This window comes from Physcomitrium patens, chromosome 8, assembly GCF_059467195.1.
Source record: "Physcomitrium patens ecotype Gransden chromosome 8, ASM5946719v1, whole genome shotgun sequence".
Taxonomy (NCBI): Eukaryota; Viridiplantae; Streptophyta; class Bryopsida; order Funariales; family Funariaceae; genus Physcomitrium; species Physcomitrium patens.
In genome coordinates this window covers 11,557,719-11,575,637 of record NC_143417.1, presented here as the reverse complement: position 1 = coordinate 11,575,637, position 17,919 = coordinate 11,557,719, and the positions used below count along the sequence as shown (strand labels likewise).

General features: G+C 40.9%; 3 protein-coding genes across 6 annotated transcripts; 1 reads left to right on the top strand and 2 right to left on the bottom strand.

Annotated features, from left to right (window-relative positions):
* Nucleotides 1-595: 595 nt before the first annotated feature.
* LOC112285411 (uncharacterized) lies at nucleotides 596-5,165 on the bottom strand. 2 transcript variants are annotated; one of them, XM_024526222.3, is made up of 11 exons: nucleotides 4,305-5,165; nucleotides 3,901-3,978; nucleotides 3,084-3,626; nucleotides 2,715-2,906; nucleotides 2,427-2,531; nucleotides 2,207-2,309; nucleotides 1,953-2,041; nucleotides 1,460-1,634; nucleotides 1,142-1,312; nucleotides 905-999; nucleotides 596-762 (listed from the first exon to the last, which is right to left on the bottom strand). In XM_024526222.3, exons 1-11 carry the CDS (start codon nucleotides 4,776-4,778, stop codon nucleotides 706-708), a joined length of 2,082 nt encoding a protein of 693 aa, XP_024381990.1. In that variant the 5' UTR covers nucleotides 4,779-5,165; the 3' UTR covers nucleotides 596-705. The 2 variants fall into 2 exon arrangements, with proteins under 2 accessions (XP_024381990.1, XP_024381991.1); XM_024526223.3 differs by having other exon boundaries at nucleotides 1,181-1,312; nucleotides 4,305-5,038.
* Nucleotides 5,166-6,337: 1,172 nt separating this feature from the next.
* Nucleotides 6,338-7,461, bottom strand: LOC112285341 (protein PROTON GRADIENT REGULATION 5, chloroplastic). The gene is made up of 2 exons (XM_024526060.3): nucleotides 7,078-7,461; nucleotides 6,338-6,841 (listed from the first exon to the last, which is right to left on the bottom strand). The coding sequence occupies exons 1-2, from the start codon at nucleotides 7,360-7,362 to the stop codon at nucleotides 6,737-6,739; spliced, it is 390 nt and encodes a 129-aa protein (XP_024381828.1). The 5' UTR covers nucleotides 7,363-7,461; the 3' UTR covers nucleotides 6,338-6,736.
* Nucleotides 7,462-11,996: 4,535 nt separating this feature from the next.
* On the top strand, nucleotides 11,997-16,519 carry LOC112285906 (BTB/POZ domain-containing protein At1g30440). Of its 3 annotated transcripts, XM_090252581.1 has the most exons (4): nucleotides 12,216-12,368; nucleotides 12,680-12,824; nucleotides 13,056-15,377; nucleotides 16,126-16,519. In XM_090252581.1, the coding sequence occupies exon 3, from the start codon at nucleotides 13,440-13,442 to the stop codon at nucleotides 15,336-15,338; it is 1,899 nt and encodes a 632-aa protein (XP_090108707.1). In that variant the 5' UTR covers nucleotides 12,216-12,368; nucleotides 12,680-12,824; nucleotides 13,056-13,439; the 3' UTR covers nucleotides 15,339-15,377; nucleotides 16,126-16,519. The 3 variants fall into 3 exon arrangements, with proteins under 3 accessions (XP_090108706.1, XP_024383050.3, XP_090108707.1); XM_090252580.1 differs by lacking the exon at nucleotides 16,126-16,519 and having other exon boundaries at nucleotides 11,997-12,368; nucleotides 13,056-16,059; XM_024527282.3 differs by lacking the exon at nucleotides 16,126-16,519 and having other exon boundaries at nucleotides 12,087-12,368; nucleotides 12,680-12,896; nucleotides 13,056-16,059.
* Nucleotides 16,520-17,919: the final 1,400 nt, after the last annotated feature.

The following is a 17,919-nucleotide window of genomic DNA, read 5'->3' as shown; positions in this document are numbered from 1 at the left end:
TGTCGCTGGAATTGCGTAGATCTGAAGAGCATGCTACCTGTGTGGCTTACCTTCCTTCAGCCAGTTAATAGGCGGTCCAATAGCCAGTTACTTAGTCAAGCATCACATACTAGATTCTCTGCTATCTGCCACAGACACACATTGCTTGCATGCTGTCTTGTAATGATGACTTGCATCCTTATAAAATAATGTTTCTCAGCTTTCAAGTGTTTTCCTTGCTGCGTTGCAGCGTATTACCTTGCTAACCTCTAGTGAATTTTTCAACCAAACACACGGTGAATTGGAGCTGGGAAACTAGTCTCTTTCTGCAGATTTGGACTGCACTACACACTCAACATGGGAAGTCCAATTGCTAAAACAGAAAGCTGTGCGTGTTGATCACCTCCAAGTCCTTTTCTAAATTATGAGCGCATCGAAAGACTTATTCCATAAATTGTTTCTCTCATTAACTGTGTTTATTCTATGGTAGTGTTTGCATTCCAAGGAGATCAATTTAGTATTCAACCATGTTCCAGAATATCACTGTCCAACAAATCCATTGGCAGATAACCGCTGAGACATTGGCATGAATGGGACTTGCATCTTCTACAGCCAGTACTAGAAGCAAATGACCATTTAATGGTAAATTCAGTTTACAAGCTGATATTGACAACGTCAACACTACCTATGAACTCCATAACTACAAGAGCCGCTACAAGTAATCATCTACTCATCGTTCTCAACAAGAAATTTCAACACTTCGGGATAAACCTCCTCCTTCGCCTGCATATACCAAAGCGAGATCCAGTTAGTGTAATACATATTACGGGCTTAAAACTCGATTATGTGTTCACAAATAAAAAAAATAAGGTTAATTAATTGCTATCAAGCAAATCACAAATAAAGAAGACACTGGATGACATACCGTCCGACCGCACAGAAGGTCATAATGAGAATAATGCCCATTTCCGCTTCCAAATTCCTTGTACGTCACTCCCTTCGGAAACACCTTTGTGGTATCTACAAGCATTACACCGTACGACTTCAGAAGTAATCTAAACAAGAACTTGAAATGCGACCAGTCACGTTAAATTTTCCTCTCAATTACCTAGTGCAGAGATAGAGATAATGAGCAGTACTATTAAAGACCTCACAATCTTACCAATTACAGCAGAAGTGGGGCAGATAAGATCACGGTTACCAGCAATTGCCATAACGGGAACTTCACAATCCTTGAGAAGGTCTTTGTAAAACACTGATCCATCACGGTTCTTCAGACCTCCACTTTCGAAAGCTGATCGAAGTTGATGTAACAAACCCATTGGAATAGTACCTATTGTGGAATAAAATTAGGGACTTCACAATCAATGATTGAACAAGAAATGCAATAATAAATTTCCAGAGATCATTGGACTCAGCACAGGATGGCGCATGCCTTCATTATGCTGATGTTTACAAGGGCGTAAGAACAAGAACTCACAAAAATTAGTCAGCACTAGCTTTTGAAACAATTCCACGTCCATCATTCCTTTGGCTGAGACATGGTAGCCGATCCATGCGAGTGGGTAGGGTGGCTTTGTGATTAAGGGTGCCACAGCCGACATCATCAACCCCAAGGGAACTACTGGGATATTTAGTAGTTGAGCAGGATTCGCCTGTGATACATAATGAAGAATTTAAGCAAAACCAAAGTCCACGTACATCCTAAAATTTGAAGAAAGCGTAACATACAATACAGATCAGCATGAAAAACTCTAAGTAGTAGCACATTATCTCAAGCAATATGCACTTGGCAAGAATTTGATAATACCGCAATTCAGCATGTTCGACCAAGGAAACAATCAAAACCGAAATTATGCATGCTTCTCATACACGTACATATGGCCTGAGTACAAGGAAGCGATAAAATGATGAACTTGGAGTAGTTCCTAGCAGCTATGTTACCGAGGATAAGCGAAGAAATTGAGGCTTACGAGTGGAAGGAGGAGCTTGAGGGAGCTATCCGACTTTCCATAATCTAACGACGATGCTACTGTCACAGCTGCCTTCAATCCGTGGTCCGCTGACATCCCACAATTTTATAATTAACGTCGGACAAGGATCAGATTTTCTGGAAACCTCAGATAGTTCTCTAATCACGAAAATAAAAATCTTGGAAAATGACTTCTAATAAAAATACCAATCACAGGAGAAATACATTAGTGAGTCGCAAGGTTTGCACTCTTACCACGGGTGCCCAGCATGGCATACAAAATAATGCCGCCCATCGAATGACCAAGCCCAATCAGCTTGCCATCTGGACAATCTGAAAGACTCTTAACATAATCCATCTGTGCAAAATCCAGAAATGTAAATATACCCTTGCAGTGAATAACTGAAATCAAAGGAGAAAAGGCCTAACATCTCATCTCGGGGCTCAAATCTTTCTCAAAAAAAGAGTGTCATACCGCTACAGGTACATCCTCCTCAAGATAGTTGTCAAAGTCCCAATCGTACTTTGCGACGAGTTCAATAACTTCATGGACACTACCAACTGTTGTGTTCAGTCTTCCCTGCATAAAACGGTGACTTGAATCAGAGACGTAGAAGCATTGAATGGTACCTCAAAACTAATTCAGACAGACGAAAACATTGATGCGTATGATTGGAATCAGTAACCAGAATGACCTAAATCAGGTGGAGGTAAAATAGAGGCGAATTAAAATCACATTTGAACCAATTGACGAGCCAGTTACCTGCAGGCTAGAAAAAGTCGGCGAGAACGAACGTTGACTTCTCTCCACCAAACTTTCTATACTCTTTGTTGCATTCGATAATTGTTGATCCAGTGCTGCACTCGTTTTCTTCCCATTCAAAAGGCTCGTCAAGGATTGATTTAGCTTCCAAATACGCGTGTATAAATAATTTTGTTCAAAGAGGGATGTAATCTGGAGCACATTAGAAAATAAACATGCATGAAGAATGGTTCTAGTAGTAGTAGTAGTAGAAGATGGAATCATGTGCCCAGACTCCCAAACTTCTCGAGGTTACTATTCAGCACTAATAAAAGTTGGACCAATGTAGCATTCCGCAAACATAAGTGACTATGTAGGGGCAAGCATTACCTTATTGAAAAATTTGTTTGGAAGAAGATGAGGCTTATTCACGCGCACTAGACGCTCATATCTTTCTGCTATCCTACTCACCGTACTCATCACCCATGAATTTTTCGGGTCATTTCTCCTTGATTCCTTCCTAATGCTGTCCTCAAGGACTTCCTCAGCTTTTTCAACTTCTTCATCCTTCGAACTAGTTCTCTGGTTGTCAGGGGCACTCTCATGGCCTACAGAAGATCTATCACTTGAACCATTCCAATCAACTGAACTACTAGAACCAACTGAAGCAGCACTTGGACTTGCTGTCAATGATCCTTCGCTAATCTCCACATGTTTTTCTTCAATCTGTTTTTCCATGTGTGGAGTCGCTCTAGTGGCTCCTTCGATAGCTGCCCCAACAACACTCTCTTGAATCGTTCCACTAAGAGCCCCACCCGAAACCCCTACCTCAACTGCAGAAGGCTCACCCTCTCGCTTGCTTAGTCCTGCACCCCGGACCTCCAATATCCAAGTGTCAAATCCTGCATCTGCTAAATACCGCGCCAACGAGACCTATGTAAGAAACCACCATGGCACATAAACCATCTTTCCTGAATCCAATTTCAAAAAAATAGATGATTTAAGGAAAGCGATTAACAGATTCAAATCCTACTACATAAAATCAAGGCAAACCCTATTCTAAGTCTGCACACTATTGAACAATGCCTCCATTAACAACCTCTTTCTAAGAAAACACTTCAAAACACAGTTTCCCAAATGACTCAAGATTAAATTGTCTGCACTCAGATGAAAAGCCCTTATGAATATATAACGGTGTTGTTCTCACGTTAGGGGCGAGATCAAAGCAGAACGCGTTTGTTGCAATTCCGGAAAGCATCAAAACGGGATGTTTTCTTTTCGTAGCCTGCAAAATGTGCAACAGCTTCATCAGTGATGTAGAGTATTCCTCCCGCCTCCAAGAGCTGATGCGCACTGACATTAAGCTAACACTTCAATGTTAATATCTTAATGGAAGCAAAATTCATCACGGTGTTCCCTAATTTGCATCAAAACAACAATTAGATATTGCAAAATTGATACAGCTCTATGACGAAGTCAAAAAATCACGCAAACGGAATCCAATACAGTAATCGCGTACAACTAATAACGGGATAAAAAAAAATGTTCAAATTGAAAACATGGAATCAAAATCCCCGAAATTCAAGATTCTGAGCATGACGTTGAACTCACATTCTTGGCTGGAAGGTAACGCCACATAGCGAGCCGCCACGCAGTGCCAGGCACAGGCACGTAGTGTAGCTCATCAGCCGTGCACATCTCCGGTTTCTCAGGAGTGTTTGACGACTTCTCCCCGCCCTTCTTCTCTGCTTTCCCAGCTTCCTTGCTCACGTCCATGACCTCTCTGAATTCTTCGCTTTCTGCATTCTGCGGCTTCTCCGCCTCTTGTAGGCTTGCAAGAGGACGAACCGTGCGCCATCTCGATCCACTTCGCACACAACCCTGAGAGTCCACCCACCGAGGACCTCGACATTGCCTCGAAACGCTCCAATTCGAGCTACACTTCGTCAATTTCACTTGTATGCTAGTTTGTGTCCCGTGCACGAGCACCAGCGTCCTAAACGGCTGGGGAGCTCGAATTCGAGCAAGTGCTCGCGAACATGGCTGCGGAAGACGAAAACTGGAAAATGCTTGTAGACAATTCATATCTCCCGAAAACGGAAAATTTTTAAAAAACAAAAAAAACAAAAAAAAAAACAAAAAACAAAAAACAAAACAAAACAAAACAAAAAAAATCAAAAAACAAAAAACCCGAGAACGCGAACTCGAATATCCGAGGTGCTCAATTGAAGCCAGCTAATTTTGAGATACAGTTTCTCGACGAACTCCCTGTGTCTAAAGTTTCACGTAACCATGTGACACCCGCTGCTGAAGACTGTGAAACGAAATCCCGTGCCAGAGTGGAAACATTCCCCAAAATTCTGCAACCGCTTCAGAAAAGAATAAAACAAATAAAAATCGATGAGCGTAGTTCGCATGCACCGCGACCGAGAAGTGTCGGAATCGTGCACTAAAACCGATCGGAAACCATCAAAATGAAGCCTCTCGTGAACTTCAAATGAACTTGGGGACGGATTATCGCCGCCGAGGAGGTCTGTGCCGCGACTGAGCTTCCATCACGTTCCCAATGGCGATGGTGCGCTCTCGTTCCCCTTCTCGTTCTCGGTGTTCCAAAGCGGTCACTGCCATCTGGGAAGCAAATATTCGTGCCAAGTGGCAGCAGGGGAACCTTTGGCGATTGGGTTCTGCCTTTAGAAGAGTGACCATTTTTGGTTAATGACCATGTGCGAGAATGGCAAATAGAATCTTTTAACTTAAATATGTTTAGATAGATAGATAGATAGATAGATAGATAGATAAACATACATGCTTAGTTAGCGTGTGTCAAGAATAACATTTAATTATTTATTTAATTGTAAGAGTAGGTAGATTATGGTTAAGCTCAAAGAAAGTGTTTTCAGTATGAATCCAATTGCTCAGAATTTAAAACAGATGGAAGAAACAAACCAAAAGCCAAAGAAACATGAGACACTTGTGTGACGCACAAGAAGCTTCAGTGCACAGTCATCAGTTAATAAATCAGTATGACGAGGCAATCTATCAAATCCAGGTGATTATTCAGAAAAGAAGCTGTGCAATCTTCGAGAGAAAAAAGACTATCAAAGAATGGAACTCTGTTAACAATCCATGTAGGTTTTTTCGTCTTCAGTGGAACCCGCATATTTCTTATCAATCAGTAGCCAACTTCGCTTCATTTCTAGCAGGATTCTCGTCAATTGAAGCTCGTCGGTCCATGTTTCATACACAGTCCCGGCGAGTTCACAGCGACTTGTGGAATGTCATTGGCCGGTCACAATGCAGCAAATGAATCATTCGGCAGGGATGAGAAGTTTGCAAGTTTTACTGTGCCATCTGTCGTCTTCGGTATCTCACTTACAGCTTCTCATCTGCCGTTGCAGTCTTCCTCTACACCTCCGAAAATGAGCATGGAAGATTTGTACACATTTTAAATGACTAGTGTACTAATCGTGAGCTTGGCATTCACTATTCAGACGTGCATATCATTCACAGTACAGACCAGTGTAGCGGAATTGACCATATAATATGAACAAGTCAATTTTGATAGCTTTGACATTGGCAGGCATGACCTCAGAACCAGCATTGAGTGTGTGACGTGAGAGCTTGAATAGTAAGCAGTGTGGACATTTCCGGAAAGTTTTGAATAAGTATTGATAATCACTGAAATGGTTTATGGAATGGGAGCTCTTGCTCGCGCCGTTGGGCAAAAATTGGACATAAGCTGCGTAAACAATCTAAGAGTACATGACTAACCCTCCCCTCCGAAGATGGAAAACATAGCTTGTTTCAGGTATCGTATAATCAGTCGGACAATCTCCCTACCAGGATTTGATGCGAATCGGCAGTGCGTAGCATGGTGCTACTACATGAGAGCCTTGATCACAAGACAGACCCACCCTCCGCGAAAAGAAGGAAATACAATGAGTTGGTGATACATGCACTGCCAATTAAAGCAGCCTCTAAAAATTTCATCTGATTCTACTCTTAATCCTAATGAGAGATTGTGGAGTCTCCACGCTGCAAGATTACGCAAGAAAGCCCAGTTTTTCCCCATTCTTCTTCGCAAGTCTGATCAATCCTTGCTTCTGCTTGCTGTCAGCACCGATAGTCTTACAGAACTCTCCGATAACCTGCAAGGTATAGGCCAAACCCTTGAGAAACATACACGCATTATCTATTCCATTACAATTTCTCCCGCGTTTTCCCCATAATGACATGCACGGCGGATATGATGGTCTGGTTCAAAGGGAGAACTATCACCAGAAGGTAATAAGCCCAGAAATACATACAGTGATAACCTTCCCTCAAACTCATTCCATAAACCATTGCCGTTTGAAGAACAAGAACAAGAACAAGTCCGACGCACCTGCGAATGCAACGCAATGGCCTTGCCACGAAGCTGGTTAAACTCTTTTTTCCCCATGACGTTCCTCGTCACCACAACAAGCGGTGCAAAAATCCCTTTGCCTTCGTTTTTGTTGCCCATCGCCCTGGGCTGTGCAACACGGGGGCAACTCACGCTCGATCTCGTAAAATTCGAAGTATGTAGGAACCTATCCGCGCCATTTCCATTGATCGACGAAGAGGACCAATTCAATCTAACCAGCTCCGCGGAGGACATCGGAGACCCGGTTGACCTCGCGGTTGCCATCCGTCCCTGTCAATACAGAACCCGCGGGTTGCCGTTCCCCAAGCTTCAGAAAACAAAGACACCAGCCAAACAATCTCCTACGAACACCGTGACGACGACGACAATAACTACAATGACCACTGTCACCAACCAAAGCTTAAGAACGCCGGCGGACGCTTCAGCGGACCAACTAACTTGAGCTTCACGGCAAGTACACGCAGATAGACATGCGGGGTGATGGATGTAGAAAAGGGAGAAGGGCAGCAGGAGAGTGAGGAAGGCATGCGGGCGAAGCCGTCTCCACCACACAAGCAGCAGCAGGGCGGGACAGCCATGAGCCAACGGAGGGCTGGGGTGGCAACAACGCCCACCCCTCCATCCCTCCCTCCCTCCTTCCCCGGCGTGCGTGCGTGCGAGCGAGAGAGCGTGGAGCTTGGTGCGTGCACCCGTTCCTCCTCCTCCGTGTTCTTCCTCTTCCAAACCTTTTTCTCGGCGCCTTCGCTTCCTGCCTGCCCACTTTCAATTCCGTCCACACGAAGCAACTGATGGACGCAGTTTCTTCGCCAGGGATGTGGAATTTCGAGCTAGAATTTCGAGCTAGAATTTCGAGCTGCGGCGCCGCCGAGGTGCAAAGCTTTTGGGGTGGGGAGGGAGGAGGATGCTCGGTCATTCACTTGGTCTTCACCTAACCCTTATTTCTTCCTTTTCACATAGATGGATGCATCCATACTCATCTCTTATATAAACCACATCAAGGGTAAAAACCAATGGGATATTATCTCTTATATAAAACACATCAAGAGTATAAACTAATGGGACAAACCAAAAGAGATAAATTTGATCTTTGATTGGCTGCATCTCTCATTGCTTTCAATAAAAAGTGAAGCAAATGTTGAGTCATCCAACAATTCACATGGCCTTAATAGAACCACATTTACAAATTCACATGGCCTTAATAGAACCACATTTACAAATTCACAAGGCCTTAATACTACATGATTTAATTCTATATCAAAAAAAGGTGTTTTGGTGTTTTGATGTTTATGAGGTGTGTTGCTCTTCAAGGGTTAGCATCATTTCTTCTTAGTTCTTACTTCTTTTTAACATCGCATTAGTATTCTTTGTTTAAGACAATCAAAGAGAGGATGAGTATGGAATTGGAAAGTTTCAAGTGTTTGGTTTTGGATGTGGAGAGGGGCTATGGTGGTTGGCTAGGATAATTGGAATTCTTTCTTTGCAAGTGGATTATAGAGAATTATGTTTTTTTTTTTAAAAATCAAGTAACATCCATTTCCAAAGAAGTTGTAGATTGTATGACAGATATTTAGAGACTACAAGAACATCAATAGCAACACATGTCTTCTACAATCAAATATATTGTTAAAAATATTTGCAACTTATGATTGTGCCAAAATGGCTAGAGAGGTTTTTTATCTGTTTTTATTATTCTTTTAGATTTGTGGATGTTGAATTCATTAGGTCTAGATTTTTTTTCACAAAGATCATTGCATCCATCTCTGATATTAAGTTTTTAAGGAATATTTTCCATAACAATGGCACAAGTTTAGCTAGTCATTCTTTAGCATCTAGTGGTTTGAGGGGGTGTTTGTCAAAGAGAATAAATTTGTAATCAAACCTTGTAGTTTGAAGAGAATTAGACCTAGAGAATGGGTTTGTAACTAAACCTTGTAGTTTGTAGAGAGTTAGACCTAGAAAATAGATTTGTGATTAAATCTTGTAATTTAAAGAAAATCATACACAGAAAGTAGATCAAAGAATGAATTTTTGAATAAAATTTTCAAATAGAAAGTCAATTACTTGTACAGTTTTGTAAAATTTGTCAATAAGGATATTTAAGGTTTTGTAGAAAGTCAATCTCTCTTCTAAAGTTTTGTATAAAACATTAAAAAGGATTTAATTTTTTTTTGTAGTAACCACCTCTTTGAAGTAAACTTATTACAAAATTTAAGATGTAACATTGTTTAGGACATGTAGAAATACAAATGCATTTGATTTTATTTTTTCATCTCATGTTCAAAGTATCAAAGTTTATATATATATATATATAAATATATATATATATATATATTAATCCTATTTTTCTTATGTATTTTAAAAAATAATTTAACTAAATAATGTTAATGTTACAAATGTTAACATCAATATTTAATTTTTTTTTTTAGATATAAGTAACAATAATGTGAATACCAATAATTATGGTAATGTATATTAAGTAAAAAAAATATATTATTATTATAAAATTATGTATAGTAAAAATCACTTTCTATAATTAACTTTTTTTTATGTCTGTTTGGTATAAATGCAAAACATGATGTAACTTAAAGTATTTAGTTATAAATTAATTACCAATAGTGCATATACTAGGTTGGTACAAAAAATCATTCTAAAAAAATGTTGATATGTATATGTATACAAAATTCACAATTTAGTAACTACATTTTAACATAATCTAAATTTATGTTGTAAAATCTTCTTTTGTCATTTTGCTGAAAATATAGGAATATGTTGTTACAAAAAAGACCATTTTTAGAGATATTTTAAAAAAATCATAATATTAGTTTATATTACAGCTAAAAGTGCTATAAAATCTAAAATTTTTTACATCTATCTTATTAAAACGACATACTTAAAAATTACTTGATGTAAAGTTCATTACATTCATATATTCTTTTATAATAGTATTATACTTAATTAGCTTTATAAAAAAAACCACCATTTTAATACATGCATAGGTTAATAAATTATATATTGCAATTTTTTCTAGTCACAGTCAACTAATTTTGTGTTCTACTATTTTAACATGTGGATGTTTTAGTTGCAATTAAATTTTATGAATTTGTTGTTTTAATCTTTTTTTCCTCAATGCTAAGTTTTTACCTATATTTTTTTCTAGAATATTTATTATAATATTATTTTCTGTTTTTATCTATTAAAATTTTAAATAAGTAGTTGTTTGAAATTTCTTAATTTTCTCTTTTACACTTAATATTATTTTTATACGTCCCATAGATTTTAATTCTTTAAATAATAGGCAATATTGAACAACATAATGTGTAGTATCAAAGGTTGATAAATTTGTATAGAAATTGAAGAAATTGAAGAAGTTTAGCAATTGATATTTTCTTCTATAGTTCTTTAATGTAGACAAAATATATATATATATATATATATATATATATATATAAAAAGTCCATTTAATAATTATCTTTGAATCCATAATTAATCTATCACATATATCATCCTTCTCTTTTATCCATCCATATATCATCATTCACCATCATCCATATATATTTATATATATATATATATAATCTTTTACCACAATCCATTCATGTATCATCCTTCACCACCATTCATCCAAATATCATCCTCCACAATCATCTATCCAAGTATTATCAATGGCATATATCCACATATCATCCTTCACTATTATCCACCCATCCATGTATCATCCTCCACCACTATTCATCCATGTATCATCCTCCACCACTATTCATCCATGTATCATCCTCCACCACTATTCATCCATGTATCATCCTCCACCACTATTCATCCATGTATCATCCTCCACCACTATTCATCCATGTATCATCCTCCACCACTATTCATCCATGTATCATCCTCCACCACTATTCATCCATGTATCATCCTCCACCACTATTCATCCATGTATCATCCTCCACCACTATTCATCCATGTATCATCCTCCACCACTATTCATCCATGTATCATCCTATACCACTATTCATCCATGTATCACCCTCCACCACTATTCATCCATATATCATCCTCTACCACTATTCATCCATGTATCATCCTCCACCACTATTCATCCATGTATCATCCTCCACCACTATTCATCCATGTATCATCCTCCACCACTATGCATCCATGTATCATCCTATACCACTATTCATCCATGTATCACCCTCCACCACTATTCATCCATATATCATCCTCTACCACTATTCATCCATGTATCATCCTCTACCACTATTCATCCATATATCATCCTCCACCACTATTCATCCATGTATCATCCTCCACCACTATTCATCCATGTATCATCCTTCACCACTATTCATCCATGTATCATCCTCCACCACTATTCATCCATGTATCATCCTTCATCACTATTCATCCATGTGTCATCTGTCATCATGTCAATTCAAATATCATCCACCATCCCTTTTATGCATAATTCACACATCTTTCATTTATACACAGCATGCCCTTCATATTCCAGTCATCTATTATTCAACCATCCATTGAATTCTGTAGAAGATAATCAGTGGCTTTTGTCTTATTACTAAAAGTTAGTGACGTCACAAATATTTATCATGTGATAGTAAAAAAAAACTATATTACCCCCTTTACCAATAGATTCCAACAAAATTATAAACCTTCTCTTAACATGAAACATAGTAGATTTGAAGCTGAGAAAATTGCGGGGTAATTCCACATGTTGCAACGAATGAAGCTAAAGGCCCTGGAAACAGACTGGATGAATGCCGAAACGTGGCACCCTGACGAGGGACACCTGTGTGAACAGGGCTATTATCGAATCGAGACAATCATGCATCGCATTGAGGAACCCAAATCCTAGCAAGGCACGCACCAACTCCTAATCCAATATTAGCCCGCGTCCGGAATTGGCTTAATTTTGATTAGTGTAATTGTTGTTAGGCCCCCTGCAGCTCCCGGTGAGCCTCGTGCACAGCCTTCCCTGGAGCAGGCTAGGCTCCGCACCCGCCATAGCTGCCGCGGCGCACGTTTGACGATCGGGGTGGGGTGGAGGCTGGAGCCTTGTCTCGCCTCCGCTCGATCCACACGGAAAATAATGCATAGCAGTTTGTCGAATTCCCAGGTGGAAGGCGCCTGCCGCACGAAGCTGGGTTCTTCGTCGATGCAGCTTCAGCTTCAGCTCCAGCTCCGGCGAATGATTGCTGCTGCGGTGTCGGGACATGGCGCTAGGGTTGAACCGCTTTGAATAGCGTGGCTAGAGGGTGAGTGTCTTGCTGTTGCTTCGTGGATGTACATTCTCATTCTGGCTATGGCTACTGCTGTGGAAAGGGAGTCCAGGAAAGGACGAAGAGAATGTTGTAGGGCTGTTGTGTGAAGTCTCTGGAGTTGCATCATCCCTTGCTGTCGAGGTGTGTGTCCGGGAATTCAGAGGTTGGTAATTGGTCGATTGGGAGCTGGTCCCGCGTAGCGATGTTCGGAGTCGGGATCTTGAGCAGGGAACGATTGATTTGTATGAGTGAGTAGTTGTGTGAAGCTCCGAGTGGGTGCTGATGGCGGTGGCGATGGTTTGCAGGGGGAGACCAGAGGCGGGGAGGAAAGCTGGCGGACCAAATGTAGTTGCTTGGGGTGCCGGAGGCTCGTGGGCGATGATGGGAATCGTTGCGGGTGGCGGTAGAATGGAGGAGGCTGTGAAGGTGGAGAGCTCTTGGTCTGACCGGGTGAGAGGTTCTCCTCGAGCTTTCCACGCGCAGCTTTGGCTGGTTTTAGATGTTTGTGGGGGTTGCGTTCGGGTGAGTTATTTGTGAATGTGTAGGGCAATCTTCCGTGGGAGCCCGTAAGTTTTGTGGTGTAGAGTGTTAGGTCTGTGCGTGTGTGTTTTCGCGCGCGCGTGGTTAAGCTTGCTTTTTCTTTGGTCGCGTACTTACTGGTTGCTCCTCTCTGCTTGGCAGGTGATTGAAGTTGCAGATCAAGTCATGGCCGCGCATAGATTCGTTCGACGTCCGTGGCTGTGCATTGTGCTTTTTTAGCGATCAGTGTAGGGACGGGGGATCTTCTAACAGGAGCTTCCGTTAGATGATTATGCACACACGCTTTGGTCTAGTTTGTGCAGCGGGTGTCCTATTTCTGCGGCCGGGGCAGGACTAGAATGTAAACACGTCGGCGAGGCGTCGTCTTGGGGAGGAAAATAAGTTTTGTAGTGGATGTGGAGTAATAGGGGTGGAGAAATCGTGATTCTCCACTTCGTCATCGCTGGTATCCCAATTTTCGGATGTGCGCGTGTTTGTGTTTAGGTTTTGCCCCTTTGATTTAAGACAGTGAGGATTGAAGCAGGGATGGCATCTAGTGGTGCAAAATCGGAGACTTCGCAGGATGGGACATCCCAAAGAAGGGGACAAGCTTGGTTGTGCACTTCGGGGCTTCAAAGCGACATTGTTGTGGATGTCGAACAGATGACCTTCCACCTGCACAAGTTTCCTCTCGTGTCTCGTTGCCGGCGCATCGCCCGCCTTGTGGAGGAAGTCAGCAGGGAGGACGAGGACACATGCGAAATCCGCCTAGAGAATTTCCCTGGAGGGACATGGTCCTTTGAGCTCGCCGCCAAGTTTTGCTATGGAGTGAAAATAGAATTCACTTCTAGCAACATCGTTGCGCTACGTTGCGCTGCTGAATATCTAGAAATGACTGAAGATCTTGCGAACGAGAATTTGATTGTAAGGTCGGAGGCGTTTCTTCAAGAGGTCGTGCTCCGAAGCTTGTCGGACTCCATCGCTGCTTTGCAAAGCTGCTCAAATCTCTTTCCCATGACCGAGGAACTTGGTCTCGTGGACAGGTTGATTGATTCGGTATGTGCCAAAGCAAATGTGAATGATTCCTCAAGAGGAGGGTGGCTAATGCAGGATCACCGTTCCTTGCAATCCCCTGGCGGGAGCTTGCTGTGGAACGGTATCAGTACGGGAGCTAGGGCTAGGATTCTCGAAGTTTCTGACAATTGGTGGTACGAAGACATCTCAACCTTAAGTTTACCATTTTTTGAGAAAGTTGTGCTTGGAATGAAAGCCGCTGGCGTCAGAGGCGAGAATATATGGGGTGCAGTAGTTCATTATGCAAAGAAAGCCTTGCCGGGCCTTCACAGACGCCACAGCGGACGCGAAGCCGCTCACAGCCACCGCAAGGCGCTTGTATCCTCTAATCCCATCGTTCAGGAGCACGATCAACGAATCTTACTCGAAACAATTGAGTCCCTCCTCCCTCCCTTGAAAGTTGGAAGCTCCGCTCGGTTTCTGTTTGGATTACTGCGATTAGCTATAATTTTGAATGCTAGCCCGCAATGTAAGAGTAATCTGGAGAAGAGGATAGGCATGCAGCTAGAACAGGCCACCTTGGACGAGCTCTTAGTGCCGAATTACTCCCACGTGGAGGAGACGCTTTACGACATCGATTTGGTGCAACGGATTTTGGACCATTACTTGATGCTGGAGCAGAATGGTTCACCCGAATCGGACGAAGAGGGACTTCTCCTGGGATCTCCGTCGTTGTGTCCCATTATGATGGTTGCGAAGCTCGTGGATGCTTATCTCGCTGAAATTGCGCCAGACGTCAATTTAAAACCTTCGAAGTTCCAAGCATTGGCTGAAGCATTGCCTGATTATTCCAGACCTTCAGATGATGGCTTATACAGGGCGATTGACGTTTATTTGAAGGCTCATTCTTGGCTATCAGAATTGGAGCGAGAGATGGTGTGCAAGATCATGAACTGTCAGAAGCTTTCCCTGGAAGCGTGCACGCACGCTGCGCAGAATGAGAGGCTGCCGTTGCGGGTGGTTGTACAGGTTCTTTTCTTTGAGCAGCTGCAGCTGCGGAATGCCATAGCTGGGTCCTTTTTGGTTGCAGACACCGTTGGGGGTTCTGGGAAACAGCAAGAGCAGCATCATATACCGCCAGGAGTGGTCAGGCAAGGGGAGAGTTGGGAGAAATCTTTGGGGGGTAGTAAGACGCTGAAAGATGACATGAGCAAGATACTGGCTCGCGTCAGTCAGTTGGAGATGGAATGTGGGACCATGAGACAGGAGATTGAGAATCTTCACAGAGCGAAGAAGCCGGTGAATTCGCTCTCAAACGCTTTTGGTTGCAAGCTGTTTTCTAATGCTATTCCTTCAACTGGGGAGGTCAATAGAGGCCATCGTCGGAGTCTGAGTGGAAACGTAGGATACTCAGGGGAGCAAGTGCAATAAAGAGAGCACTTGAGCTAATATCAGGGCAGGATTTGACAGGTACCATCTTGGGAATGTATTATTTTTTTTTATTATTTTATTATTTTTGTTTTTATTTTTATTTTTAGGGTGCGCTGCAATTCTCTGCAAATAATTCAACTTGGAAGCAGTCGATCCTGAAAGGCTTCATAAACACGTGTTGGCGTCCAAGTTCTCCACTTTTGATGCACCCTTTACTTTTTTGGTTGTTTTTATCGTTGTAAATAGATTGCAGGATAGTCCACCACTGTAGTTAGGGCTCAGATCCAGAAAATTAGGTTAACTGCGTCGCATAATCTGTTTTGTCTTTATCGATAAGCATAATCACCAGCAGTTATTTTACTCTTCCTTGTAGGTTATTTTTACGGGTGTTCTAGGACTGATGTTCACAGAAAATTTGTTATATGGACAATTCAATGTATTGTTTTCTACCTAGATACTGGTAGTTGTGAAATTATGCAGCAGTGATAAACATATAGTAATCTAGTTTCAAAGCTGCTATTATTATTAATAATAATTCTCTGGCTAGCTTTTGATTAGCTGTAGACTACTACATATGGGATAGCCACTAGGTTGGCATACCCTTTTGATTAGAAATTCGCTCGTCTCCAATTGTTACGAGCGAAGAAACATCTGGGAATGGAAGGCTATTCATTCAAGCGAACAATTCTTGACTGAAATTGTAAAGCGATTTCTCGGCCCATTCTCTGAAGTTGTGTCGTTCTCGTGAATGAAGTCTCAAGTGGATGTGGCCTTCTTTTGCTCTCAGGATTGCAAGCTCTGTTTTTCAGCTGTCACTTGAAGTACACTACTGGATAAGTGGGCATTACAAATTAATCAGAACTGGTTGAAGATGGTTCAGTAAGTGAATTTATTTGCGGTTCTGACGTGCTGGTTTACTTCTAATTTTGAATCGACTGTACTGCACATCATTAGCCAAGGTCCTCGCCTTTCAGGTCTTACACATGCCGTCATTCAACTCTGACTCGCCATGTTTGGGGGTTAGTACTAATGCCTACATCAGAAAGCTCTGATTGTTTATCACCCTCATTAGGTGATGTGCTTTGAGCGTGCAAATTCTCGCCAGTATTTTGAGCTTGCGAAGTAGGTTTGATTCAGGAGTTCACATAAATTTGCCAGTTTGGTAGTAAAGATCTAACGTTGCACCGACTTCAATAATGGGTGTTAGGGAAAGAGAATGGGTTCGGTTGGTTGGTTGATTTTTATTTCATTTTGTTTTATTTTGTATTTAAACATACATATATATAGAGCGAGAGGGGGGGAGAGAACGAATATAGTTCAGTCTTTTTTTGCTGACTTGGACTTACAAGGACGCTTCTCTTTTAGATCCTAAATTTTTCCTAAAGTTGAGGATCTAAAAGCTGCCAATGTGCAGGCGACATAGTGCAGATGCTTTTTGATGGGGTTTGGCACTTATTGCTTCTAACAAAACAATAATACATATATACATACATTCAAGCACATATATTTTTGGAGGATTGTATTCTATTTTCTCTTATCGACAACAAGTTTTCTTTAGAGTATCTTTTGACATAAAATTCTCTAAAATCCACTTTTTGACCCATTTTATTCCTTTCTTCTTCTCTATTCACTTCTATTTAAGGATATTCACTGAAGGCAAAATTCATTTAGTTTTTCTGGCATCATGTCTCTCTCAAGCCTGGAGTCTTTTTGTTAATTATGTTTTATATTCTTACGTGTTAGGATGTTGAAACTATATTTGCAATAAATATAGCAACTGAAGAAATATTTAATAACTTGGACGTTGCTTACACTCTGAATCCAGTTTTTTATGCAACATTTATACAAACCTGTTTGTATTTTCATTGAAAATCACAAGAAAATTACAATAAATCAAATGAAATGAAATTGAGGGATAGCAATATCAATACAAATGTAATGAACTTCCAGTATTTGTTATTGTTTTTAGTAGCCATTCGCTCAGTGGTAATGCCACTGTGTGAAAACAACCGTTAAAGGCGGAGTTACACTAAGTGTTGTTCATACAATTTTCTTCTATAAAAGATCACATTAAAACAGGTTGGATACCTCATTTCCATGTATTAACACTAGCACACAGACATTACCCCAATTTTTTTTTATCATTATCCCTCTATTATTTATTAATTCAAGTGCAAAACTAACTCTTTAAGATAAGACATACAAAGTCAAACTATCCATCGTCAACATTTCTGAAGATCTATGATGTATAAAAAGAAATTGAGTCTACCACGAGTTCTGAATCCTTTCATAATTAGAGCTCCATTTGGATCTGCAAATGTTCTATAAATAACATATAGCTACCAATTTCAGTTCACATTGTGTGATTGGATGGTATTGTTATCATTCTACTTGTATGCTTATTCCAAAATAATACATCTATTAATGTATGTTCAGCAAATTATTTTCAGAACCTCTGTTTGTAGATGGAACATGCGTTATGCATTGCCCTAATGCTTTTTATAACCTGCGTAAACAGTTACTCTATGAGTGGTGACCTCCATCGTGTTCCCATTCCACGGGAACGTGTTAAGTAACAATG